Below are 26,686 nucleotides of genomic sequence, written 5' to 3'. Positions count from 1 at the left end.
CATGCCTGTAATCCCAGCTACTGGGGAGGCTGAGGCAGGAGAATCATTTGAACTCGGGAGGCAGAGGTTGCAGTGAGCCAAGATCGTGCCACTGCACTCTAGCCTGGGTGACAGAGCAAGAATCCATCTTAAAGAATAAATAAATGAATAAAAGATGAAGGCATCTAGTCTACTGGATAATGTTAACTGGGAATGTTCCCATGTGGGTTTCCTGGCTCTGATATTGCACCACAGCTATGGAAATTCACAACATGGCCAGAAGCTGAAGGACACACAGGACTCTACTATTTTTGCAACTCCCTAGGACTCTGTATTGCAAAATTTTAGCTTTGTAAAAGTAAATGCCAAAAGATATATATGTGCAATAAATGTGAATATATACATTAAAAAGTTGTGGGAGTTTGGAGAAGGGAGAGCCCCTTGTAGGGGTGAAGTCAGGGAGGGCTCCATAGAGGAGGTAGGACGTGACTTTAACATGGAAGGCGGAATGAAATCCAACTTGAAGAACTGGAGGTAATTTTCAGAATGGCAAAACAGTGCCAGCCAGTCATACCTGGAAAAGGAAAACTATGTTCTCAGACCTCAAAATAGGGAATGGGGGAGGTGGAGAAACATACAAGGTATGTTTGAGTGCTGGGGTGGAATGTCTGGGTAAAGAAGGAGTTAGTGGGTAACTGGAAACATAGGTTGCAGCAAGATGATAAAACGTCTTAACTTTTAAGCTGTGAAAACTGAGCTTAATCTGTAAATAGCAGGAAGACATTGTAAATTGCAAGTGAGAGGGTATCAAACTGGAAGTCGCATGTGAGGAAGCTGAGTCTGGCAGAGCCCTAGGATAGACTGGAGTGGAAAAGGAAGACGAATGAGCGATGAGTTATAATGCCATTTCACCGCCCAGCACAGGCATCCTGATTATGGCTTGCAGTAAGCTGATGGTCACGGGCCTAGAGGGGACAAGTCTAATTTAAATGATGCTATGAACCTTGACCAAGAAGGACCAGGCCACTGATTGCCTTGGGGAGCTGGAATCCATCCAAGGAGGAGCCTGGAACAGGAATAGGGACAGGGAGAAAGCTTGGAAGGAAAGGTGCCACATTTCATCTGTCTCATGTTGATTGTAAGGGGATGGTGTGCCTTCCAAATGGAAGTACCTGGCTGACCTCCAGAGATGGGAGACAGCAGCTCAGGAGAGAGTGGTCAGGGCTTTATAAGAAATAATCGAGACAGCCCAAGCAGGTCAGATCAGCAAGGGTAAGAGTGGAAAAGAGAGCAGAAGAGGAAGAACAGAAATGTAGGAGTCCTGTGTGTGCAGGCATCGCCATGCAACGTCTATGAAATGAGTAGTTTCTCACTTCATCCAGTCTTCTTCTTGGCATTTTGCTCAAAGCCTGGCATTATACTGGACAGGTCCAGGGTTGGCCACACACCCTGCATAACCTTCTCACTCATCCTCCCCCACTGCTTCCTTAACAACCTCCTGTCACTCACTGTCATCAAGGCGGAAGCATCTGCACTTCACTTCATCAACCATGGCAACCAGCTCTGAGAGTCCCAAGTGGAAGACGATGAGGGGAGAATCACTCATTGTCCTCGTGGCTACAGGCAGCCTCTCTGAGCCCACAGAACCTCACCCCTCCAATTAATCCTGAATGCAAGTTCTCAAAATAGTGCCCACTCATTTAGCTGTCAGCTGTCTTGCTCTTAGAGCTTCTGAAAAGAAGTCACAATAGCTCAGACCTCATCTTTGAGGGGCTGTTTGTTTTGAGGGCTTTTTCCTTAGTTGCATGCTTCCTATTGCCAGCAAAAATTTCTTAATCTCCCTAGAGTATCAGGTTGGCCTGTTTTAGATTTTTAAATGAAAGGTTAAGAGGAGGGAGGAGTAGGGCAGTGAAAGCAGCAGCTGCCTTTCCATATTTCTGCTTCGCAACCCAAGGGGATTTTGTGTAGGGCTAAATGGAACCCCCTACGGATAACAGTTATGTCAGGAGATCTTTCTGCGTGTTCTCGTCATACTCAAAATGTTCCTTCACACGTAAGTTAGAGAGGACATATTACTTCTTTCCCCAGCTGTTACCTGGTGAGTAAGAACTCCTGACCATGTGAGAATATGAGAGCATGCAGCACTCCAAGATCCTTGGGGAAAACAATGAAAGCAACAGCTCAGTGAGCCATTCTCCATGCTCAACCGAAAACCCTTTGAGATTCACTGCCACTTTCTGTGACAATGGAATTGTGGCCCGGTTTAGCCCGGAAATGTGTTGCCCAGGCTGGAGTGCAATGGCGCAATCTCAGCTCACTGCAATGTCCGCTTCCCAGGCTCAAGCTATTCTCATGCCTCAGCCTCCCAAGTAGCTGGGATTACAGGCACCCACCACCACACCCAGCTAATTTTTTGCATTTTTAGTAGAGATCAGGTTTCACCATGTTGGCCAGGCTAGTCTCAAACTCTTGACCTCAGGTGATCCACCCATCTCAGCCTCCCAAAGTGCTGGGATTACAGATATGAGCCACCATGCCTGGCCAGTGCTGCTCAAATTTGAACCAGGAATATTTGTTGATGGGAACATACACTAAATCTATTACTCCGTGGATTCCATTTTTATTCCATTGATAATGTATTATAGGTATTTTAGGAACTAACTTGTGTCTCCCCCTAAAATTCGCATGTTGAAGCCGCAACTCCTGCTGTGACTGTATTTGAAGATAGAGCCTTAAAGAGGTGATTAAGGTAAAATTAGGTCCTAAGGGTAGTTCTCATCTAATCTGACTGGTGTCCTTCTAAGAAGAGGTTAGCCGTGCAGCCACACACATGGAGGAGTGACCGTGTGAGGACCCCGGGTGACGATGGTTATCTGCAAGCCACGGAGAGAGGCCTCAGGAGGAACCAACCCTGTCAACAACTTGGTCTTGGACCTCCAGCCTCCAGGACTGTGAGATAATAAAGTCCTATTATTGAGGCCAATCTGTGATAATTTATTATGGCAGACCTAGCAAATGAACACAGATCTATCTTTCTGAGACTTTACATTATAGTTTTCATTGTTTTAGGGGCTGAATAATATTCCACTTATAGATGTGTAATTACTTTTTAAGTAACTGTGAACATTTATGTTGTGCCTAAAGGCTCCTATAATCAATAAGCTTGCAATGAGCCATCCTTATACATAAACTATGCACATTTATCTAATTAATTTCCTAGGATAAAATACAAGAAAAGGAATTACAGGGTCAAAAGATCTGCTCACGCAACATATTTTTACACCTGGCCAAACTGGCTTCCCAGAAGACTGTACCATGAGACATTTCCATTGCAAGGCTAGAGTGCCAGCACCCCAGTCCCCACCTCCTACCAAACTGGACCCTTTCAGTCATCTGCTCTGCAATGGCAAGCAAATTTCACAGAAATTAAAGGAAGAATTTGAATATCTTGGTATTTTAATATTGAAATTTCCATTTGTTTAATGAATTCTCTATCCTTTTTCACTTTTTCTGGGATTGTTTTTAGTATTTATAATTTATCTTATTGCATAATAATACTTTTTTTTACTATAGTTACAATTTTTTTTCAGTTTGACTTTTTAAAAATTTTATTTTCCTTATTTATTTGTTTGCATATTTATTGCCATACAGAATCTTTAACAGGATGCATTGTCAAATCTGCTAAGCGTTATCTTTATGGTTTCTATCCTGGGGTATCATGCATGCAATGTCTTTCTTTACTTGAAATGGAAAAGAAATCACCTAAATTTTCTTTAAATTGTTTTTGTTTTTGTTTTGTTGTGAGACAAAGTCTTGTTCTGCTGCCCAGGCTGGAATGCAGTGGCATGAACAGAGTTTGCTGCAGCCTCGACCTGTTGGGCCCAAGGGGTCCTCCCACCTCAGTCCCCCAGCTAGCTGGGACTACAGTCATGTGCTACCATGCCCAGTTATTTTTTATTTTTTATTTTTGTAGAGATGGTGTCTTACTGTGTTGTCCAGGCTTCTTTTGAACATTTTTTTTTTTTTGCAAATCCCAGGAAAAGCAAGGATTAGAAATGTTTACTACCACATTATTGGGATTTTTAAAAAATAAAAGCAGAGTTTTAACTTACTTGATGTAACACATCCAAATAGCTATGTGGAAATGGCCCAGGAAATATGGCTGATGCTGGAGGCACCCATTCCTCTCACTGGGTCTCAATGTGTGCCCTCCTCCACCACCTACCCAGCTGTACCATTGTACCTCAGGAACATGTGGAATGTGCAGCCTCTGGAGTCCCCCCTAGACCCACTGAGTCAGCCCCACAGTCGGGCCTACCCCCGTGTGCTAACATGCCCTCCAGAGGATGCTCACAGCCTCTGCTCTGCTGCCCAGAGCTGCCTCCCTGACCCCTGGCCTCAGGTGCTTTTCCTCAGCAGTTTCCAGTGGATTAATCCTCACATCCTGTTCCTGTCATTAGGGACACACCTACTGGGATGAAGGTATTCTGGTGACAGCTCATTTGCTATTCACACAGGCACACACAGACTCACACGGGTGTTCAAAACTCTCTTTACCTAGACACACTGACATTACTATCCTTAGAACTGGGTGGAGTTCAGAGAGATACAGTTAGAGCACACATTACACGTTGTGTCAGATTTCACAGTTCCCTCTGCTTTGGGCATCCCAGGCTCTCTGAGAGGAAGCAGGTGCTGCTGCCAGTGCCAAAAAGCCTCTGTGGGTGAGATAGTTCCATGTCAAATATAAAAGGCCAAATGCGGTAAAACCTCCAATGCCTATTGCATAAATCCTCCCTAAATGGGATGGAGAGAGCAATGCAACAATCTTTCTTCAGGAGAAACTATAGGTGATGCTTTTAAACATTATTTACTATCCTTCTATCCTTGAATGTTTTTGAAACATGCTTAAATATCTTATATGCCTGTTTTACATGTGCATATAGGGAAATATACAATATAATATTCACCCAGGCAAAGAATTGGGGACATGATCAAGGAGATATTTTTAATACTTCAACAGATCATTTTTTGTGGCTCTTTAGCTTGGGACCTTGTGCTGTGAGAGGCACAAGTTTCTGTGTTCAAGAGAACACTTTATTTTTTTTTTTTTTTTGAGATAGAGTCTTGCTCTGTCACCCAAGCTGGAGTGCAATGGTGCAATCTCAGCTCACTGCAACCTCCACCTCCCGGGTTTAAGCGATTTTCCTGCCTCAGCCTCCTGAGTAGCTGGGATTACAGGCTACCATCACCACGTCCAGTTAATTTTTGTATTTTCAGTAGAGATGGGGTTTTGCCACGCTGGCCAGGCTGGTCTCGAACTCCTGACCTCAGATGATCTGCCTGCCTTGGCCTCCCAAACTGCTGGGATTACAGGCATGAGCCACTGCACCAGGCCCAAGAGTACACTTACTTGCATGAAGGAGCAGTGAACGAAACCTGCTAAGGCCGCAGCATGCACTGCTTGGCAGCACTCATCTTCCTTGGAGCTGAATCTTCCTAGCAGGTTTCTGCTTCATTTAGAGCCGTCAATACCTCAATTAGTGTCTGTTCGTCTCCCCTGGGAGGGACCGTTACACATGTCTCTTCATGAGCCTCTGAACTTTAAAAACCCCCTGAGAGTTGCTGGGTCATAAAATACCTCCTGATTAACAGTGCTGTTTGCCAACAATTCCTTGCTCCTTCCATTTCCCCCTTTTTAAAGATGTATCAACTGACATAAACAGAAGACACAGAAGGGGTGCAGCCTGCCAACAGTTACATGGAATGTATTCCTGCAAATGTGCCATGCATCTGTTTACCCATTTCACTGCTGGATGCAGGGCTCATAAGCCCGCATCACAAAGCAGGAAAAAGCACTGGTTTTAGTTGCACATGTGACTGTGTGTGTGCACCTGCAGACACACTTGCTTGTGTTGGCATTTACTCGAAAGCTAGGATACGACCTTCATCTCTTTGTATCATTAATACTACAGTTCAGTTACATGAGAAGAATCTCGCCCCCACTTTGAATTATAAAAGTAAAGGCGCTGGTTCTGGCTTCCACAGGCTGGGTGTATTCCTTGTTCTTTCAGAAGAGGTGCTTTTCTATCTGCAAAACCATTGGTGTTATTTTGTATCTCCATAGCCTCTCTAAGTCAGTTGTCCCTTCCACAAACCTATAAAATAGGCCAAGGTTATAGAGACCATCTGAGAACTTTAAGGTTTTCCTTTATGAGAACGTTCTTAAATAAGTAAGAAATATATAGTTGTATATTTATTTTCTAATAAACATAATAAAAAATGCATCATCTTGGCTTTCACACAAAATTTGAGAGAAAGGTTTCAAGATAATTAAAAGTCTTTAGGAGCCATTGCCCTCTAGTCTTCCAGCAGACACCCAGGCAGGTATGAACATAAACACACATCCACATCCACACAAACACAGGCACACAAAAGAATGAATGTACATGCATACAATTGCACACGTGCTCACACAGGCACATTCATGGGTACATGTGTGTGCACACATGCACACAAATATGGGCCCTACAATTAATCTGTAGCAGCAATCTCTTTGAAAACACCACTGGGAACCCTATTCTTGGAAAGTAAGCAGACCATCACCCCATTCTCTTCAAAACAAGTTAACAAAAGTTAGCACTTAAAACACCCGTTTTCCTTTTATCTTTTACCTATGTTGTTAATATTCTATGTGATATGATGGACACAACCGTTATATTATTTATCAAATTCATTAATATTTCATTTGAAACCTACATAAGTGAAATTTACTTTTAAACATATTTTATTTATTGCTCAACCTTTATAAAAACCACACTAAATATTTAAAATTTTTAAATCTGTATGATCCCATTATCTTAACACTTTTTTTCTTACAATCCTTGCCTATACATATATATGAACAGCTCTTTAGCCATACAGGAATGTACAATGTAATTAGAAAACCAAGTCGTGAATACAAATATTAGCTAGAAAAAAAACTAACCTTATAAGCACTTCATAATCTACAAAGGTCTTTGCATGTATTTAATTGTGTTGCTTCTCTCTGTTGAGGTGGGCATCACCCTTGCACCCATTTGATAGATGATTCAGAACGTAAATACCCACCTAATTTTATAGCTTATCAATTGGCAGAGCCAAAAAACCTCAAAGTTAGCTCTGCTGATTCCAAAGCCTGAGCTTCTTCTGCAATATGCACGCAGGGTACTAGAAAACAAGGCTCTGGGTGACGGGTAGGGGAGGGATGCCACAAAGAACAGATGTAAAGCAGCCCCCAGGTGGGGGATGATTCAGACAGATTGTGGGACCCCAGAGTGTGCATTTCTAGCATGTTCCCAGGTGATGCTGGTTCAGGGCTGTATAATAACTCTGTGTATAAAAGGAAGGAAACAACAGGCACTATACATGTATGGTAGATATCTGCAAACATAAGGTGGAAGGAAAGAAGCAAGACACGAACGAATGCAGAAAGGTTGATGGTATTTTACATACAGTTCAAAAGCAGCCAAGGATGTACCAAGTTGTTCATGCATCCATACCCAGGTGAGAAACAGATGGGCTGCATGGGTTAAAATTCTGGCTCCACTCCTCTCTACCTGTGTGATCTTGAACAAGTCATTTAGCCTCTCTGTGCCTCAATTTTTATACTCATAATTACAAAACCTCCTTCCTAGGATTGCTGTAGATATTAAAAGCTAATACATTTCTCAGCAGAGAACTTAATGCATATTAGCTATAATTATCATCCTCATTATTACACCAGATGTTTTTAAAAGGGCATTTATGTCCTTGATACTAGCATAGTCAAATGAAAAAGGAATGAAATAAATGATACAATCCAGATAACCAAATAAAAAAACCATATGGGCATCACATGCAAGCCAATGGAATCATGCCACTAATGCTTGAATGAAGAGGCACAGTGGAAAATGAATATTAACACAGATGAAGATCACATGGTCAGAGTGGTTTCAAGGAAAAGGTGAAACTTTAGGAATCAGAAATATGGTGGAGATTATAAAGTTGAAGGAAAGGATCAAAATACTGGGCGTTGGCCCATTTTGGACAACAATCTTCAGGTAGAGGAGATCCCTGAGACACCCTAAAGAGCTATTAGCTTGTAATTTCTACAGCAACCCTAGGAGGGGGTGCTGTAATTATAGGTACAGAAATTGAGGCACAGAGAGGCCGAAGGACTTGTTCAAGGAGATAACCAGCCCAGCTTCCAGGAGACACAGCACACTGAACGGCTGGGAGCCACAGGCAGTGTGCTGTGCAGTGGGTGATGGAGACAAGACATGGTAGAATTCACCACCCCATTGAGTGCTAATGGGGATGATGATTTATATTCTCTGTTTCTCCGTGAAAAACAGCTGTACATAAAGCAGCTGCTCAAAAGTTAGAACATGGCTTCAGACATGACAACTCTGTGTCTGTCCCCAAGCCACATGGATACTGCCTGCCTTCTGGGAAATGCATCTGAATATAAGAGTGAAGGGTGGCGGGGGTGGAATCCACCCCCCAGCTCCCACACAGGGTTGTTGGCAGGCTATTGGCCCAAGACTTGTCCTTCTCATGGTCCTCTCCATAGGCCACATGGGTATCCTGGTGATATCATGGCAGGCTTCCCTGGAGCGAGTGATCAGACAGAAAGAGAGAGAACTGGGGCACCCAAGTAGAAGGTAGAAGCTATAGTCCTTTTATAATCTGGTCTCAGAGTGATAAAATGTGGAGAGTTTGAATTCCAGGAGATGAGATTGCCACAGGTCACCTTAAAAACTGGCTAACCCATGGCTCATAATATATTTTTGCTGCAATTAATATCCTGGACAGCACTTACCCAATTTTTCAGGATGACATGATCTATTTTCTTCCTTGTTTCTTTATTTTTTTTACTATCATTGATGGCAGGAAATCAAAATCTATTTACTATTTTCCTTTTTCTACATAATTATTAAGAAGTTTTCTGCCAAGTACAATGGCTCATGCCTATAATCCCAGCAATTTGGGAGGCCGAAGCAGGCGGATCACCTGAGGTTGGGAGTTTGAAACCAACCTGACCAACATGGAGAAACCCCGTCTCTACTAAAAATACAAAATCAGCCAGGCGTGGTGGAGCATGCCTGTAATCCCAGCTACTTGGGAAGCTGAGGCAGGAGAATTGCTTGAACCAGGGAGGCAGAGGTTGCAGCGAGCTGAGATCATGCCAATGCAGTCCAGCTTGGTCAACAAGAGTGAAACTCCGTCTAATAAATAAATAAATAAGAAGTTTTCTTATTGGGCAAAATATAGTACCTATGTACATAACCAGACAGATGGAAAAAAAAAAGAAAGAAATGGCCGGCCTGCCTCCATGCGAGTTAGAGGAAAATACTGTTTTTGATATCTTTTGGTTAATATTCATACTTGTCTTAAAAAATAAATCAACTTTCTTCCAATAATGTGACTTGAAATAACTTCAGAGTGAATGTAATATGAACCCTAAATGTTCTTCGTCTTTCCCCTGACACATTTAATCATGTCATAAGGGCCTGGAAAAGCTGCCAGGAAGTGGAGATGTTGTCATTCTTGTTAAAGCTTAGCATCAAATATGACCCACTGCAGCTTGGAAACATGAATTTGATTAATGGTTATAATCTAAGTAACTGTATTATGTAAGCATAATAACCCAGCTGAGGAGATATTTTAGTATGTGCTAAGAATTTGTTAATTCCTGGCTGGAAAAATCATTTTCTTTATAAGGATTAGAGCTGCCCAGTAGGCAGCCTCACTTGCCGAAATCTTATGAACAATAAGTATTTGGACAGGAGAAATTTTTGATTCTGCAGCAGGGATAATCACACTTGGTGTTTCTGCGGGGCCATTCTTCCAACACCCTCAGAGGGTTCCTCTAACATAATCTCATTAATCCTCATTACAGCCTTAGGAGGTGGCAGGTCTCATTGTTCTTACAGATGAGGAAACGGAGATGAAACTGAGAGGCAGAGACAACAAACGGGGAAAATACTGCTTGGCCTTTGAACGGCTTGAGAAGAAACAGGCAGAAAGACTCAAGCCATTTTCTCTAGCAAAGTTCTACAGACTCTAAAAAATAATGTTTTGTACACCAGTGTTCACAATAGCCAAAAGGTGAAAGCAACACAAGTGTCCACTGACAGATGACTGGATTAAAAAAATGCTGTGTACACATATCTTGAAATATAATTCAGGCTTAGAAAAGAAGGAAATTCAGACACAGGCTACAGCTTGACTGAACCTTGAGGAGATTATGCTAAGTAAAATGAGCCAGATACAAAAAGACAAATACTGTATGATTCTTCTTACAGGAGGCCCCCAGAGAAGTCAAATTCATAGAGATGGAAAGTAGAATGGTGGCTGCCAGGGCCTGGGGGACCAGGAAAAGGAGAGAATAGGGATTGTTTAAGAGGTGCCAAGTTTCAAGTTGGGAAGATGAAAGGGATGAATTGTAGTGAAGGCTGTACAGCAATGTGCCTTGCAGCTGAGAAAATGGAAATTTCAAGGACTTTATGGGGAGTCTCCTGTAAATGGACTCAGGCCCCAGAATGAGGGGCTTCCAAGGGTGTTCTGATTTGAAGACAGATTAAGAATGTACTTTGTCCACTGAAAGTGACCAAAATGACCAATTTTTTGTTATGTGTATTTTACCAAAAAAAAAAAAAAAAAAAAAAAAGAATCCTGAGGACAGCAAGTATTCGCTGTGACTGGGAAGGTACTACTGTGGGTGTTTTTTGTTTTTTGTTTTTTTAATTTTACTTTAAGTTCCAGAATACATGTGCAGAATGTGCGGGTTTGTTACATAGGTATATATGTGCCATGGTGGTTTGCTGCACCCATCAACCTGTCATCTAGGTTTTAAGCCCTGCATGCATTAGATATTTGTCCTAATGCTCTCTCTCCCCTTGCCCCACCCACCAACAGGCCCCGGTGCGTGTTGTTCCCCTCCCTGTGTCCACATATTCTCATTGATCAACTCCCACTTATAAGTGAGAATAGTCAGAATGGCTGTTATTAAAAAGTCAGGAACAACATATGCTGGCGAGGCTGTGGAGAAATAGGAATGCTTTTACACTGTGGCTGGGAGTGTAAATTAGTTCAACCATTGTGGAAAACAGTGTGGTGATTCCTCAAGGATCTAAAACCAGAGATACCATTTGACCCAGCAATCCCATTACTGGTTATATACCCAAAGGATTATAACTCATTCTGCTATAAAGACACATGCACACTTATGTTTATTGCTGCAGTATTTACAATAGCAAAGACTTGGAAACAACCCAAATGCCCATTAATGATAGACTGGATAAAGAAAATGTGGCACACATACATGATGGAATACTATGCAGCCATAAAAAAGAATGAGATCATATCATTTCCAGGGGATGAAGCTGGAAGTCATCATTCTCAGCATACTGTGGGTGTTTTTATGGCTCCCAGGTGATGTAAGGAATAGGGACCACAGGTTTAATGAAAGATAATCGTGCTGTATTGAGTGGCTTGGGAAGATGTTGATTGCAAGTGGATTAGTCACTTCCCTCATTAAGGCTTGCCTCTGTACCCATTGCCTTCATGATGGGAAGAGTGGGCTCCCTACTTCAGATTCCAGATTGTGGTTAGTCATATCTAAGTCTTACCCAAGAGACTGCCCTCTCCTCAGCTCTTCTTATTCCCCTCCTGCTCAAGGTACCTGGGCTGTTTCTTTCTACTGGAAGCAGTAGAGGCTGCCTAGGAAGTGGAGTACTGTCCTGACATTCAGGGACAGCATCATCGGTACACGACCAGTCCAGTCCCACAAGCCAAAGATTATCTGTGGCCGCCATCTTGAATTCTTAACAATTTTGTCTTTGAAATTGTGTTTTGCAAGTGAAGTCCAGTGTGACAATGGAGCATGAACAGGGTATGTGGAGCCACAGCTCCCATGTCATCCCACCTCCCACTGCCTCTCCAGAATAGATTTTCAGCTGTTCACTTTCCTGCCTCCGGGAGCCCCAGGCTCCCCTTTCCTGCAACTGGCCAGCAATGGCTATGGTCATCCAGTCCATGGGGATCTGGGTAAGTATGTGGAGAAGGTCAGAGACAGCCTCCTGTAACATTTCTGGGTGTGGCACCCCTCCCTGCTTCTAGGTGGCAGTACCAGAGAGTTTACAGAGGATGACCGGGCAGGGTGGGTCTCCAGGTCACTGAAGGTCACCTATTCGACTGAGAGAAGCCTGACTACACGTCCCCACCCTGGCCTGGGTATGATGATGGTGGGGATCCAGGCATGTGGTGGGGCACATGAGTGTGCATGCCAAGTCACAGGGCTGTTACTGGGAGTTAGGGAGGGTCAGCACTTGACCAGCCAGTATCACCATGCCAGAGGAAGTGGGATATTAAATAAAAAATAAAGGCCATTATGACAGAGGGAGAGAGGGAGACCACAGAAGGAAGGAAAAAGCTTTATATTTTAGAACTTTAATGGCACCTTTTTCCTGCTTTTTGAACAAAAGGCTCCATATTTTCATTTTGCTCTGGGTCCTGCAAATTGTGTAGCCAGTCTCGTCTGCATAATTCTACAAATATGCAATAGGCTTGCGGGAGATGTTTGGGTCTTGCCTTGCAGCTGAGAAAGTGGAAATTTCAAGGACTTTATGAGGAGTCTCCTGTAAATGGACTCAGGCCCCAGATTGAGGGGCTTCCAAGGGTGTTCAGGCTTGAAGACAGTCAGGCTGTCAGATACCCCTGTGGTCAGACACTCTGCACCCTGTGGCCAGCCTTGGCCTCCTCCGCTACTGTAAGGGAAAGAGGCTTTGCACTTGGAATCAGAAGACCTGGATTTTCCTTCTAGATCTTCCATTTACTAGTTGTATGACTTTAGGCTAATTACTTAGTTTCCCCATCCTAGGTAATTATAGGTAAATGGAATTAAGAATCCCTTCTCCACTGACAACACATATGTTGCTGCAAGCTCATGATGTGAAAATGATCTGAGACGTGAAAGGACAGAAGGACAGATGCGTTATTAACCAACTGTGCTGCTACTACCATTTAGCTTTCCAGACCCTGGAGGAAGGAAGGAGGAAAGAGAAGGGAAGAGAGGGGATGGGAAAGATTCATCACTTTAGGGATTAATGAAGATCATTTTACTGTATTACTTTTATGGTAATGTTGATTTTTTAATAAACTTACTAAATAAAATAGAACTTTGCATTAGGGATAGGAGAGAGGCAAGGGGAATAGGTCTAGTCATTTCCAGTCTTAAACCCCGCAGTTCTCTGTTTCCTTACTTAGAAATTAAGGAGAGGCTGGGCGCGGTGGCTCACGCCTGTAATCCCAGTACTTTGGGAGGCCGAGGTGGGTGGATCGCAAGGTCAGGAGATCGAGACCATCCTGGCTAACAAGGTGAAACCCTGTCTCTACTAAAAATACAAAAAATTAGCTGGGCGTGGTTGTGGGGGCCTGTAGTCCCAGCTACTCGGGAGGCTGAGGCAGGAGAATGGTGTGAACCCGGGAGGCGGAGCTTGCAGTGAGCCAGGATTGCGACACTGCACTCCAGCCTGGGCGACAGAGCGAGACTCCGTCTCAAAAAAAAAAAAAAGAAAGAAAGAAAGAAAGAAATTAAGGAGAAAGGGGAGAAGATGTCAAGTAGAAATTAATTCCAAAATTCTCTTATATTCTAATCTTTATTTTTGCCCATTTAAAGGCGGTGTTTTGTGTCTGGTTTCTATTTGACCGTCTGCATAGACCTTTGTTAATATAGATGCAAATCCAATTAATCTGCTGGAAATGTTTTGTCTACGTGTATCACTTCTATTTATAGCATAATTTAGAATCAACTTAAAATAGTACTCATGTGTCTTGGGTCATTTCCACGGCTAGTGTTTTTATTCCATCATGTCGTATGGCTGAAATACTTACGCAGTATATGGAAAAGTTCTTAGCACACAGTCAACATTCATACAAATTAACTATTGTTGTTATTATGGCACTGTGAAGGAGAAAACAGAAAAAAGCAGGAGACAGAAATAGAGGGAGGATGAAACAGAAGAAAGAGAGGGGAAAGTGAAGAAGGAAGGGAAGGAAAAATGAAGAAAAAATTGGGAGGGAGGGAGGAACAGAAGGATAGAGGGAAAGAAATCAAGAAAAAAGGAGAAGGAGGGGAAATGGCGATTAGAGGGGAAAACACCTTGGGGATCATCAGATTGAGTTGTTTCAATCCAGGCTGTATATTTTAGGATCGTCTGGGAAACTTAAATAAATCCATGCATAACCCCCACCCCCAGGGACTCTGAGCCAACGTGCGGTGGGGCCTGAGCACTGGCTATTTTAAAGGCTTCTAGGTGATTCCGAGATACAGGCCAGGTTGAGAGCCCCTGATCCCATTCAGCTCCTCTATGACTCAGGTGAGAAAGCCAAAACCCAGGACGGCCGAGGGTCCTGCCCAGTCCCAGCGGCAGGAGGTTGGAGTCAGATTCTCTGCTCCCAGGCCCCTTCCTCACCTTTCCTTTTGGTAAGACATATGTGAGGGGCACCACTCTACCCCAGGCACCACCTAACCCCACATCACCTCTGCAGGCCAGGGTGCAGCAGTTCCTTTACCTGGGACACCAGGAGGCCAGTGCGTCTCCACCCTGAGCTGCAGAATCCAGGCAGGTGGCTGCCATCTTACAGCTCAACCTTTGAGACCCACGCTGATGGATGTGTTTACCCAAGGTAGTTTTAAAATAGCATAATAAAAAAAATGTATTCAGTAAATCTTGATAACAAAGAAAACACATTTTGATTCAACACTGTGCATTAAAGTGTGAGCTGTGGAATCCAGGCAGTAGATACATGGCTGATTGGCTTCCTGTATGTTTGAAATTTTTTCATAATAAAAATTTGGGAGGACTGGTTTAAAAGGGGCTTGAAAAAATAGCTTTAAAATATGTTTATTCCCAGAGCTTCTCCCTCTTTTGACCCCCCCACCCGGGAACCCTGTAATTCCTGCCTCAGTTTCCCATCTTGGGCATTGGGCCAGGTTTATGCTGCCTCGTTCTTGGCTCCACACCCTCCTCTGCCATATCTGCTCTGAATGCCTGGAGGGACTGAGAAACTTCCCAGGACACAGACTTCCTGTGTTAAAACACTGGAAGTCCTGGACACTCTGGGACAGTTGGCCATCTCCTATATTTGGGGTGATCATGACGATGATGGTTTTCAAATAGGACCGATCAAAGTCAGATCCTGATGGACTCCTGTATTTGGGCTTTTGACACCCTTTCTTCTCTATAAAATGAAAGTATTGAGCCAGATACTTGTGACAGGAATCTTGTCTCATTCGGGATTATCCAGGCTGTTTGGTACTTTCTCCTGTTTTCTTTTCAGTTGTTTTCTTTTCAATCTGTTTTCTTTTCAGCAGAACCAGGTAGAAACAAAAACCATAAAAATGTATAAGGATTAATTTTGCATTATTGATAGAGTCATTAAAAGACTTGAGAGTAAAGTTTGGAACCAATCTTTAATATCAGTGACTTATTGATAGAATTTTTCATTCTCTCTGTATCCTAGGGTTAAAATTTTAATATATGCATCAATTTATCACTGAATTACTTGTCAAAACATACAGTGACAAACTGTTCATATTTTAATTATTTAATTAATAAATAAGGGTTTACTTTCATTGATAAAGTTAATTATTGCTCTTAGCTTAATCTCACTATCTTCTCAGTATCTCTTGTACGATGGGAACACCCTTTAAAATTATTAATATAGTGAAACACTCTCCTAAGTATTGTTCTGGTAAATGTTTAACAATTAGCTATTGATGGGGAGAGGATGGAGAAAGCCGTGATTTCTAGCACTTGCCAATTTCAGTGGTATAAATACTACCACCATTGCCAATTTCAAGCTAAATGGGAAAGAGACATGACTGCACTGCCAAGCTGGGCAGAGATGTGCACAATCAGATCTCCCTGGCCAATGACAGCAGCTCCACTACACCACTGCATCTTTATGCTGCAAAAAAGTAGGTCAGAGGGATGCTCCCTTATATCATAAGAACACAGATTTGCTGAGCATTAAGGGTGCTGTTAGATAATATTATAGTTTATGAAGCAAATTTATAAATTGATATGATGTAAAACAGTACCTTCCTCAATGGGTAATTTTGCAAGAGAGGCACACAGCACACAACCTTTGGACAAAGCCTTCTTGGGTCTGGATCTCCCTTGGCCCTGCTAGCAGGGTTTGCCCACAGCCTCTCCTTGGTACCAATCCCTGTTAAATTACCCCATCCATTTGTTATGCTTCAGAAATCCTCACAAAAAGGGCTGCTGTACAGACATGTTGTCATCTCTAGGCATCTATAACTGTGACAAGTGAAAAGGTCATGCCTTCAAACATTAGCATTGCAAAGAAGCCATGGTAATGATTCATTTTTTGCTTTCCATCATTTCTTTAAAGGGCTGAAAATACTTGAGCTGGATAGGAGAACATGGGCTAGTCAGAGCATTTCTCTCTAAGTGCTGAATTTAATAACCAGAACAAAAATACCCATTTTAGTAGGGCACTCTTTCAAAGTAGAAATCTAAATAAAACTGAGTAGTATTTTGTGCAGATTAAGATGGGCAAGTCATAAACAAACCAGAGGTCTATGGTTTGGCCAAGGTACTTCTCTCATCAAATGCAATAAAGCTTGTTATTATTTTTTTAAAAAAGGAAAAGAGAAGAAAACAAGCAAGTCCTCAAAACAATGCTGCAGTTTTTGGAGAACAGTTCTTCCAGTTGGTTGTTTTAAAGTACTAGGGAATTACATTCTGGGTCAACACCAGCCTTGGAGCTCCTAGAATAGGACAGAAACCCTTACTTCAGAATTGGCTTGCTCTCATTGGAATGTAGTCAGTGAGTGTTAAACTACCCTGGATTTGGGAGGTGATGATGGTGACTTACCATGTTCTCACAGGAAAACTGTCTGTTTTTATGTCTTACCATTTTACAGATTTCCTTTTTACAAACACTGCACAATAGGAAATCCTGACCATAGCCTTGAGATGCCCAGGAGACTGGGAGGCATTAAACATGGATTGATTTTCAGTTTTGCAACAAGAGTTTCTATATTTTGTTCTAAGGATGAGGGTGTTGCAGGAATCAGGATGCTCATCAGGAATTGGGGGGTGGGGGATGATGGTAGTGGACAGGGGTCACCTTTCAAAGCTAAATTATATGTGGGTGTCATGGTTTCTGATTCACATTCCCCAGTCATGAGAGAAAGAATGAGGAGTAAATATTTTCTTGTTCATAGGCCTGTAATTTATTTATTCACAGTTTTGTAATTTAGGTTACTTTTGTTGGCTTTGAGATCTCTAATTATCTTGAGTTAGCCTCTTTCCCTTATGAGAAAAAATCTTGATTAGTGGATTTGAGGCCAAACAGAAAGTGCCACCACCTTCAGTTCCTCTGTGATGGCAGATCCATGGTGAGCCTGGGGTTTCTACAGCCAGTAAGCCTCCAGCTGTTGAGGAACATGCCAGCTCACCTTTTTATAGGTGCACCCAATCTCTACTCTTTGAGTTCCCCTGTTGAATTCAAATGGTTGAACTTAAATTGTTGAACTCAAATGGTTGAAAGGGAATGTTCTTGTTCCCTCACCATAAATGCTGAATCTTAACACCTCCTCTCATTCCCTCTTCTCTCTCCAGTCTCCTGCCACAGGAGTGCAAAATGGTGCTGCCACTTGGTCAAACAGTGTGGCAGTTTCTCAAAATGTTAAACATGAAATTGCCATATAACCCAGTAGTTCCACTTCTAGGAATCTCTCCTGGAAAAAAATGAAAACATTTGTTCACACAACAGCTTATACAGGAATATTTATAGTATAATTACTCATAATAGCCCCAAAGTAGAAACAACCCCAGTGTGCATCAGTGGGTGAGTGGATTTAAAAAAATGCAGTATATCCGTGTGCTGCAACATCATTTAGCAATAAAAAGGAACAGAGTACTGTGCTATGACATGGATGAACCTTGACAACATTATGCTTAGTGAAAAAAATCCAGAAAGCTAGATACTAAAGAATATATGCTATATGATTCCATTTATAAAAAATGATCAAAAAAGGTAATACAGGGACTGTGTTAGTCTGTTCTTTTAAAGACATACCTGAGACTGGGTAATTTCTAAAGGAAGGAGGCTTAACTGACTCACAGTCCTACACGACTAGGGAAGCCTCAGGAAACTTACAATCATGGTGAAAGGGGAAGCAAACATGTGCTTCTTCACATGGCGGCAGGAAGGGGAAGTGCAGAGTAAAGGGCGGAAAGCCCCTCATAAAACCATTAGCTCTTGTGAGACCTCACTCACTATCACGAGACCAGCATGGAGGTAACCACCCCTATGATTCAATTATCTCCCACCAGGCCTCTCCCATGACACTATGGGAGAGGAATTGTATTTATGGAAACTACAATTCAAGATGAGAGTTGGGTGGGGACACAGCCAAACCATATCAGGGAGAGAAGGTAGATTAGTGATTGCTTAGAACTTGAGGGGGAAAAGAGAAATGACTGCAAATGGGCAGGAGAAATCTTTTGGGGTAATGTAAATGCTTTAAGATTTGATTCAGTGATGATTATACAACTGTGTATATTTGTATTCAGGTTATAATGGTATATATGTATATGTACTGGATAATATAAATATATTTGTAATGGGTTGAATAGTATCCCCAAAAATTAGTGTCCCCTTAGAACCTTGGAATATGACCTTATATGGAAATAGAGTCTTTGCAAATATAATTCGTTAAGAAGAGATCATACTGCGTTAGGGTAGGTCCTAAATCCAGTGACTGGTATCCTCATAAGAAGTCCATGTGAAAAGACACAGAAACATTCAAAGAAGAATGTAAATTATGTGAAGATAAGGCAGAAGCTGAAGTTTTGCTGCCACAAGCCAAGGAATGCCTGGGGCCACCAGAAGCTGGAAGAGGCAAGGAAGGGTCTTCCTCTAGAGCTCTTAGAGGGAGCATGGCTCTGTTGTCGACTTGATTTTGGAATTCCAGCCTCCAGAACTGTGAGAGAAGAAATTTCTGTTATTATAAGCCACATAGATTCTAGTAATTTGTTACAGGCACTCTAGGAAGCTAATGCAATATTAAGTGTACAACTGAATTGCACACTTAAAACAGGTGAATTTTATGGTATGAATATTATACCACAATAAAGCTGTTAATAAAAATAAACGTTTTTATTTTATAGGCTAGGGGAAGGGCGGGATCAGAACCAAAGGCTGGGGACAGTACAGCCAGTTTTGCTGCATCTCAGAAATGCCAGAAAAGGAGTTTCACAACAGTTGTGAGCAACTGTCCTTGATATGCAGGACTCTTGGCACCTCTTTCTTGAGTCACCAATTTGCCTACTTTCCATCTTATTACATGGTCAGTGCTGTGGGGCGCATCTCTGCCACATGGCTGCTGACTCTAGAGAAACTCCCAAATGTAGGTTCTTCTGTGGGTGTTCAGGCTACGGAACTGGTAGTATTGTGACGTTTCATTATATGTCTCAAACCTCTCTAGTAAGCCGTGGGAAAAGACATGACCCAGTATGTGCCAGTCTTAGAAGAAGCCACAGTGTTTTTATGGTCAAGTATCTTGGAAGTCTTATGAGGCAAGCAATCAAGTACATAGTCTGAGCTTGACCTCAGAAATGGGGGAAGGGAGCTTCTTCCTGTGATTGGGGAAATGAGATTAAAAAGCAAATAAAAAGATAGTTATGTTTTGATGAATTTTCAAACCTTTCTAGTCCTTTTTGTTAACATCTTGTTCCTTTATCACATTTTTAAAATATCTTTAAACATTCTTGCATAGTTATTTTGCAGTCTGTATCTGACAACTGTATCATCTGAAGTCCTGGGAGGCTGGTTCTCAATCATGGTGTTAGTTTTCTCATGTGTTCTTTAGTTTCAGTTTGTGAGCTCACGGCCAGCAGGGCTTTATCTGGGTGCATTTCAGTGGGCCTGGACAGAAGACACATTCTTCTAGAGTATGTTAGCTTTTGCTAGGCTCCTCAGGCCATTATCAAATTACGGTCACCTTCATGTTAAAGCTTTAGCATGAATTTGACTACAGACCTATGTAGAGTTAGGCCAGTTTTATAAATTCTCAGGGGAGAGATTGTTTTTCTACATACATAACACAAGCTGAGGCAGCTTTCTTCTCTCTTTGCCTTTGTGGATTTTTATTTATTGTTATTATTATTTTGGTTATATACTTTGTGTCAAGATAGAACCCTTGGAGGAGCCTGGCTTTGGAGGTCTCATATTTAATGTCATGCCTCTCAGGTAGTCAAAGCACCGCCATTATATTACCTCTGGCTTTTCACTGTCAGCTTTTGTGTTTGGTCTCTGGTTTTTCTCTCACTTTCTGATAAGCTTAGTATGCATTTTAAAAGGTGTTTGTCATATGCAGTCTACAATTTATAAGTGGCTTGTGAATTGGGGTGGGATCTTTTGTCATCTATTGCCAAGAAAAGAAGTCTATGTATTAGATTTCTTTTAATTTTGATGTGGGAAAAGGAAACTTGAGAAGCTTCACAAATAAAGGGTTCCCTTTTCTCAGTAAATTGGAGACGAGATTCTCTGCTATAAGTTATGGAAGAAGGACAGGTTTGAGGTCTCCAGTGACTGATAAAGGTTTGCAAGGTTTATAACAACTGTGGGAGATGGGCATTGTGAAAAGTGGTTACAAGGACTGGTTAGCAGCAACAAGGGATTCACCTAAAGTTGACTAAAAGTGGAAGTTTTATCCCCATTGTTTAAAATGATAGTTAGAAACCAGTAACATCATTGTATTAGTCCGTTTTCATGCTGCTGATACAGACATGCCTGAGACTGGGCTATTTACAAAAGAAAGAGGTTTAATGGACTTACAGTTCCATGTGGCTGGGGAGGCCTCATGACCATGATGGAAGGCAAGGAGGAGCAAGTCACATCCTACATGGTTGGCAGCAGGCAAAGAGAGAGCACTTGTGCAGAGAAAATCCCGTTTTTAAAACCATCAGATCTCATAAGACTTACTCACTATCATGAGAACAGCATGGGAAAGATCCGCCTCCATGACTCAGTTACCCCCCACCAGGTTCCTCCCATGAAACATGGGAATGAATTATGGGCATACAATTCCAGATGAGATTTGGATGGGGACACAGCCAAACCATATCAATCATTCTGGGTGTGCTAAGGGACATAGGCCATAGCCCTCAACAGGGTTGGAAGAGCAACGTGCCGTGGATATGAAAAGGCATGGCAATTTCTGCTGAGGGCTCACTTACTCAAGTTTCATTTTTCTGGTGCCTTTCCTTTATTTTGCTCGAGATTCTCACTCAGCAGTTTCTTGAATAAATTTCATTTTGAAGAAATATCTCCTGAAGCATGGTTTACCTGAGCGTTTTGCCAGGGAAAATCAAGAACCCTGCTTTGCTGAACAAGTTGTGTCCCTTTTGCTTTTTCAGTTCCTGCGATGATAACATCCTATCCAAATACTACCCTGGCCACGCAGGGGCAGAAAAAGGAGATGAGCTGCACGGCGCATGGTGAGAAGCCCATTATAGTCCGCTGGGAGAAGGAGGACCGAATCATTAACCCTGAGATGGCCCGTTATCTTGTGTCCACCAAGGAGGTGGGAGAAGAGGTGATTTCTACTCTGCAGGTAAAAGCATGGCAAATACAACACAATGGAACGAACTTTATTGGAAGAATAAGTCTTTCCTTTCACAGAAGCGGGTGCAGATAAGTAGCAGATAATCTTTCGGAATTTATTTACGAAGCACTATTTCTCTCCCCTTTCACACAGCGAGATTAGTGAAGTAGCCTTCAAAAATAGTGCTTCAGCCTAAGTGTTATTAAGAATAGGGTTATTATGAACGCAGCAGGGAACCCAACTGTAGTAAAAAAAAAAAAAAGTGAGAAATAAGGTTTTTAAATGACAGTTAATCCTTCAGGAATGACGGCCTATGCTGTGTGCATGTTTTAACTTCCTGCAAAAAGAAAAATGAGATGGGCTTTGGGACAAAAATATTATCATAAAAACTATCTTGCTTCTTTGGAAAAATCCACAATAAAAAAAAAATTCTGTCGTTAAAAGAGGATCACAAAAGCTAGAGAAAGGGACTGTGAGTAGTGAAGTGGTTTGTGCTGTTATCATGCGGTTGGAGGATGATACTGTAGCATGCACAGGGTGGGGAGGTGGGGAAGCCCTGTGTTTGAAATGCTTATATTGGCTCTCAGACAAGGGTCCATTCCTGGAATCCTCCTAGAAAAGGAATCTGATGCGAGTCTTGCTGGCCCCCAGCTCTGGCTGCAGTATTTAATCTGTCTCTAGGCATGGTTGCTTTGGATACCATGAAAAAAAATGTATATGTGGGATATATGTCAAGCTGACCACGACATCTTATATAAATTACACATCCAATTTAATGAGCTACACCTGACATGGATAATGTACATGAATCCTATCCATCCGCCTACTTTCAATTACACTGAAATAATTTGTCCTCAGAGGGATACGTGCATGTGTGTGATTTAGTATGTGAGTCTGGAGGAATGGGGGTTTTGTGAGTGTGTGTGTGTGTGAGTGTACCTATGTGTGTGCTTGGCATGGCAGGAGAACTGAAAGAGTGGAGAGAGGGAGCTTTATGGCTCAAAGTCATTTTGCCTACTGAAAAAGATGAATTTCTTTCTGCTTTACACATAGATTTTGCCAACTGTGAGAGAAGATTCTGGTTTCTTTTCCTGCCATGCTATTAATTCTTATGGGGAGGACCGTGGAATAATTCAGCTCACAGTGCAAGGTAGGAAGACGATAGCGTAAGAGAATAAACACAGTCATTTCAGGATGGGAGCTGTATGCCCAGCCTCAGGCATCTCTGTGTCCTCAACTTGCCATGTAACACTTCCTAATTCCCAGGAAATTTTGAATGTGTATAATGTCAGTGCTAAAGCAGAATTTTGCAGTGCCTGTGATTATGTCAAAGTAAAGCCCCCAAACAGGGAACGAAGCCCTTAGAGGAACCAGTCAAGATGACAAGCCCATGACAGTCAAGCCGCATGCACACAAGTACAGCGGTGGAATTTCTTTGCTCGATTTTAGGAATCCATGTACTAGATGACCAGAATGAAAGGGAAGTTTAACATTTGGGGCCAAAATATGTTTTGAGTTAGAGATCCAAACTAGAATCGTGACATTTTATATCCTCCAGGCTTGGTCCAGTTTTTAAGGGCTATGAAAATTGGAAGTCTTGGGAAAGTGGAATTTCTCTTCCCTAAAATGTGATTAGGAAAAAGAAAATGCTTTCCAAATAAAAAGCTTCTGTTCTTGTCTAATGCAGACAAATCGTTTGTGAGTCACGCTCAGCATTTCCACTAGCGTTTTATGTCAGAGCTCTGAACTAACTCGGAGTCTTTCTGTTGATGGCACAGAGCCCCCAGACCCTCCCGAAATTGAGATCAAAGATGTCAAAGCACGCACAATTACGCTCAGGTGGACCATGGGGTTTGATGGAAACAGCCCCATCACAGGCTACGATATTGAATGCAAAAATAAATCAGGTAAGTTCTTTACTTCCTCCAGCTTCCCTTCCACCTCAGAAACTTCTTTTATTTTTCTCCTTATTAATGTGTTTTACCTGTAAGCGCACAGCTCAGCTCACAGGAGCTCAGAGGGCACCATTTCCCCCAGTCTCCTTGCTGGAAGCACATCCTGGCTTTCTGCTGTGGGAGTGGAGTTTCGTGTTGAGGCTGAGCTCTGCTTCTTTCTTTTTTAGCCTGCCCAGACTTCAGTCTTGCTTCCTGCTGGACTCCTTGATATTGCAGCTTCCTGTTGGCATGTGGGCAGTGGCTGATGGAGACAGGCCCCCACCATGACCTTTTCTATTTCACCTGCTCCCTTCACTTCCCGTTTCCCCAGCTGGGTGACTTTTGTAGAGCCTGAGCCCATGTCCTGCACCCAGAGCGTTGAGCTCAAGCTGTGCTTGGTGTCGGTCAGATAAACTGTGCAGTGGTGGTTGGTGCAGAAAAAGGAAAATTCACTCTGGAGCAACCTCCTGGAAATGCTCAGGGACCATCGGCGACACTGGCTGCTGCACCCAGGACCACTCAGCCCAGAGCCCATAAATAAAACTGGCCCTGCTGCCAGGGCCGCTGCAGGTGTGCCCATTCATTGCCTTCAAGGAACAATGCCCGGGCCATTTTGAACTTTATGATGCATTGGGCGAGGGTAGAATACCACCACTGTGGCCTCTAGTCAGAATTTTTACTGTGTCTCATAAAAGTTATGAGGAATTCGAGCACCACCAGCGTGGGAAGGGTTAATAAAATCCTTCTAGGCCACAAAAGCAGCTTTATTTTTCACTTCCTGGATACCGCACGTTATTTCAGATTACCCAGTTGTGACCCATCTAATATCTTTGGCACTAAAGCTGTAGTAAAAAATCAAGCTCAAGGCAGCTGGGAACCACAGGTCAGGAGTGAGGAAATGTTTCAGCAAGAGCAAGCCAGGAACAGAGCCAGGAAATGGTGACTGCAAAGGAAAGCCGAGGGGTGACTCTTCGGGAATTCAGGAGAACAGAATTTGAAGATTGAGAAGATACGGATCAAAACAAAAAATAGTGTTTTGAAAAGTAGTATCTGTGACTGCTGGGTTGGAAATGCACATGAGAAAAGACGGAATGGCTCAGGTCATCGGCCTCTGAGTTGCAACTGGGGACCTAGAAGTGAGGTGTCACTTACACAAAGTCTGAGGAAGGGCCTTCTGGGGTTGATTGGACTGCAAGTCTCACCGTAGCCAAGAAATGCTGCAGAGCCAGGGCCCTGGGCTCAGGGGTGAGGCACAGTGACCTGGGGGGCTCACCCAAGACAGTGCTGAGCTAAACAAGCATCTTTTGGGGACTAGGACCAACAGGTTTCCCAAGGGCCCAGGGAGGAGAGGCTGACCTTGCCTTTCTTCTAAAGAAGTGGGATTACAAGTTCATGTATACAGGTCTTGAAGTGAAGCAAATGCTTCTTAGGTGAGGCAGGCACATTTGAGCAGAAACTGTCCTGGAACTTAGTGACAGTGATGAGAGCTCAGACAGATGCAGTGAGCACCGTGGGGACAGGGACAGCCCTTTGTCTCACTGGCTGCGCACTGGCTATGGGGCTGCAGGCTGCCCGTGCTGTTGGTGCAGGAGCACACAGGAGACCTCTCCTACTGGAGCAGCCCAGGACCTCCCCTGTCCTCACGGAGGAGCGGGCATTGCTGGATGCTGGTGGCAGGCCTGGGCTCAGTGGTTTGGGACCCAGCCTGTGTGGGATTCGCTGCTGGGCCTGTGTTGCACCAGCTCTGCACCTTCACTTGCACATCTCACCTGTGAAGTGGGCACTGCTGCATCCACCTCAAAGGACTGGCAAGGAGACCACAAAGGCCACCAGCTGCCCTCTGCCTGGAGTCCTCCCTTCCCTGAGCCACCCAGTTACTACCCCCTCCATAGATCTCAATTCTCAGGTGCTCACCCAGCTCCTTCTCCCTTTCAATCTGGGCAGGTGGCATTATGGGTCATTATATATGTATCTCTGTGATTACTGACAAATATACTGATTAATGCATTTCACCTCCACCACGCTGGAGGCTCCTTGGGAGCTCCCTGCACCTAGTAGGTCTATTTTCACCCAGCTCATTTCTCCAACACCCAGCACTGCACCCAGCGTGTGGAGACACTCAATGGAAATTGGTGAACTCTAAGAAGGGAAGACATTGAAAACACTTTCCTCGTTGTCTGGAGCATACTCAACATCTAATAGGTGGTAGCTTGTAGATTGCTCCAGCATGCAGGAAAATACTTATGAGTAAAATGCCTCTAAAACCCTCTGTGTTAAACTACTTACTCAGCATCTAAGAGTCCTCACTATCTCCCTACTCCCCAGGAGTTTCCCAAAGGCAGGGACTCTGGTTCTCTGTGTCCTGGGATCCCCAGCATCCAGCACAATGTCAAGTGAAGAGCGTACTGTAAATGTTTAAAGCATTAATTTACATGCAATTGAAATCTAAGAATCATTATTATCAACAGCATCTTTAAATGTATAAATTGATCATGGTTTATATAACCAAAGCAGGGAAGCTCCTTGTCTATAAAGCTGAGTACAGGCGGGATTGAGGGATACTCTTTTCCATCCTTCATGCCCTACTTCAACCAGAGACAGGGCCAGTGGTGTGGCTAAGATATTTATGCAGCCGTGGAGCAAGTCATTTTAAGGGGCAGCATGGGTCCCAGGAGAATCACTGGGGAAAAGCCCACAGGACAAGCAGATCCAAGTCCATGACCAAGGTCTCTACCAGGACCCTACAGAACTTCAATTACTTTCAGTTTGGAAGCCCTGGGAGGAAGGAGCTGTGCTGAGAGTAGATAGCACCTGTACTCACTGCTGTACGAGTTGTGTTAGTCAGATTTTTCATGTATTAGTTTCTTCCTCCAGAAATTTTTGGTGTATAAAAATTACAACCATAATTTAAGTGAGTGTAGTTTTAGACTGAGTACATAGAAAACTGATCCTTCAAGTATTAATAACGGCCTAAATGTCACTTCTTCCAGGAAGCCTTCCCTGACTACCTATTCCCCTTCACTATTCATAGCATGTCTTGGAACACTTGGTGGGCTTGTGACTATTAATTTACTATCTGCACCCCACTGAACAGTTGTCCCCC

At 43.0% G+C, this 26,686-nt stretch overlaps 1 protein-coding gene across 3 annotated transcripts in view; it reads left to right on the top strand.

Annotated features, from left to right (window-relative positions):
* DSCAM (DS cell adhesion molecule) overlaps nt 1–26,686 on the top strand; it is an 827,811-nt gene that overhangs the window by 628,326 nt on the left and 172,799 nt on the right. For all 3 annotated transcript variants that reach the window (XM_034948080.3, XM_063601284.1, XM_063601283.1), the window contains exons 12-14: nt 21,462–21,658; nt 22,703–22,799; nt 23,428–23,556. In XM_034948080.3, the coding sequence (XP_034803971.3) occupies nt 21,462–21,658; nt 22,703–22,799; nt 23,428–23,556 (423 nt within the window). The remainder of the gene's footprint in view (nt 1–21,461; nt 21,659–22,702; nt 22,800–23,427; nt 23,557–26,686) is intronic.

This window comes from Pan paniscus, chromosome 22, assembly GCF_029289425.2.
Source record: "Pan paniscus chromosome 22, NHGRI_mPanPan1-v2.0_pri, whole genome shotgun sequence".
NCBI classification, from domain to species: domain Eukaryota; kingdom Metazoa; phylum Chordata; class Mammalia; order Primates; family Hominidae; genus Pan; species Pan paniscus.
Note: the sequence above shows the minus strand (reverse complement) of the source record. Positions and strands in the feature narration are given on the sequence as shown.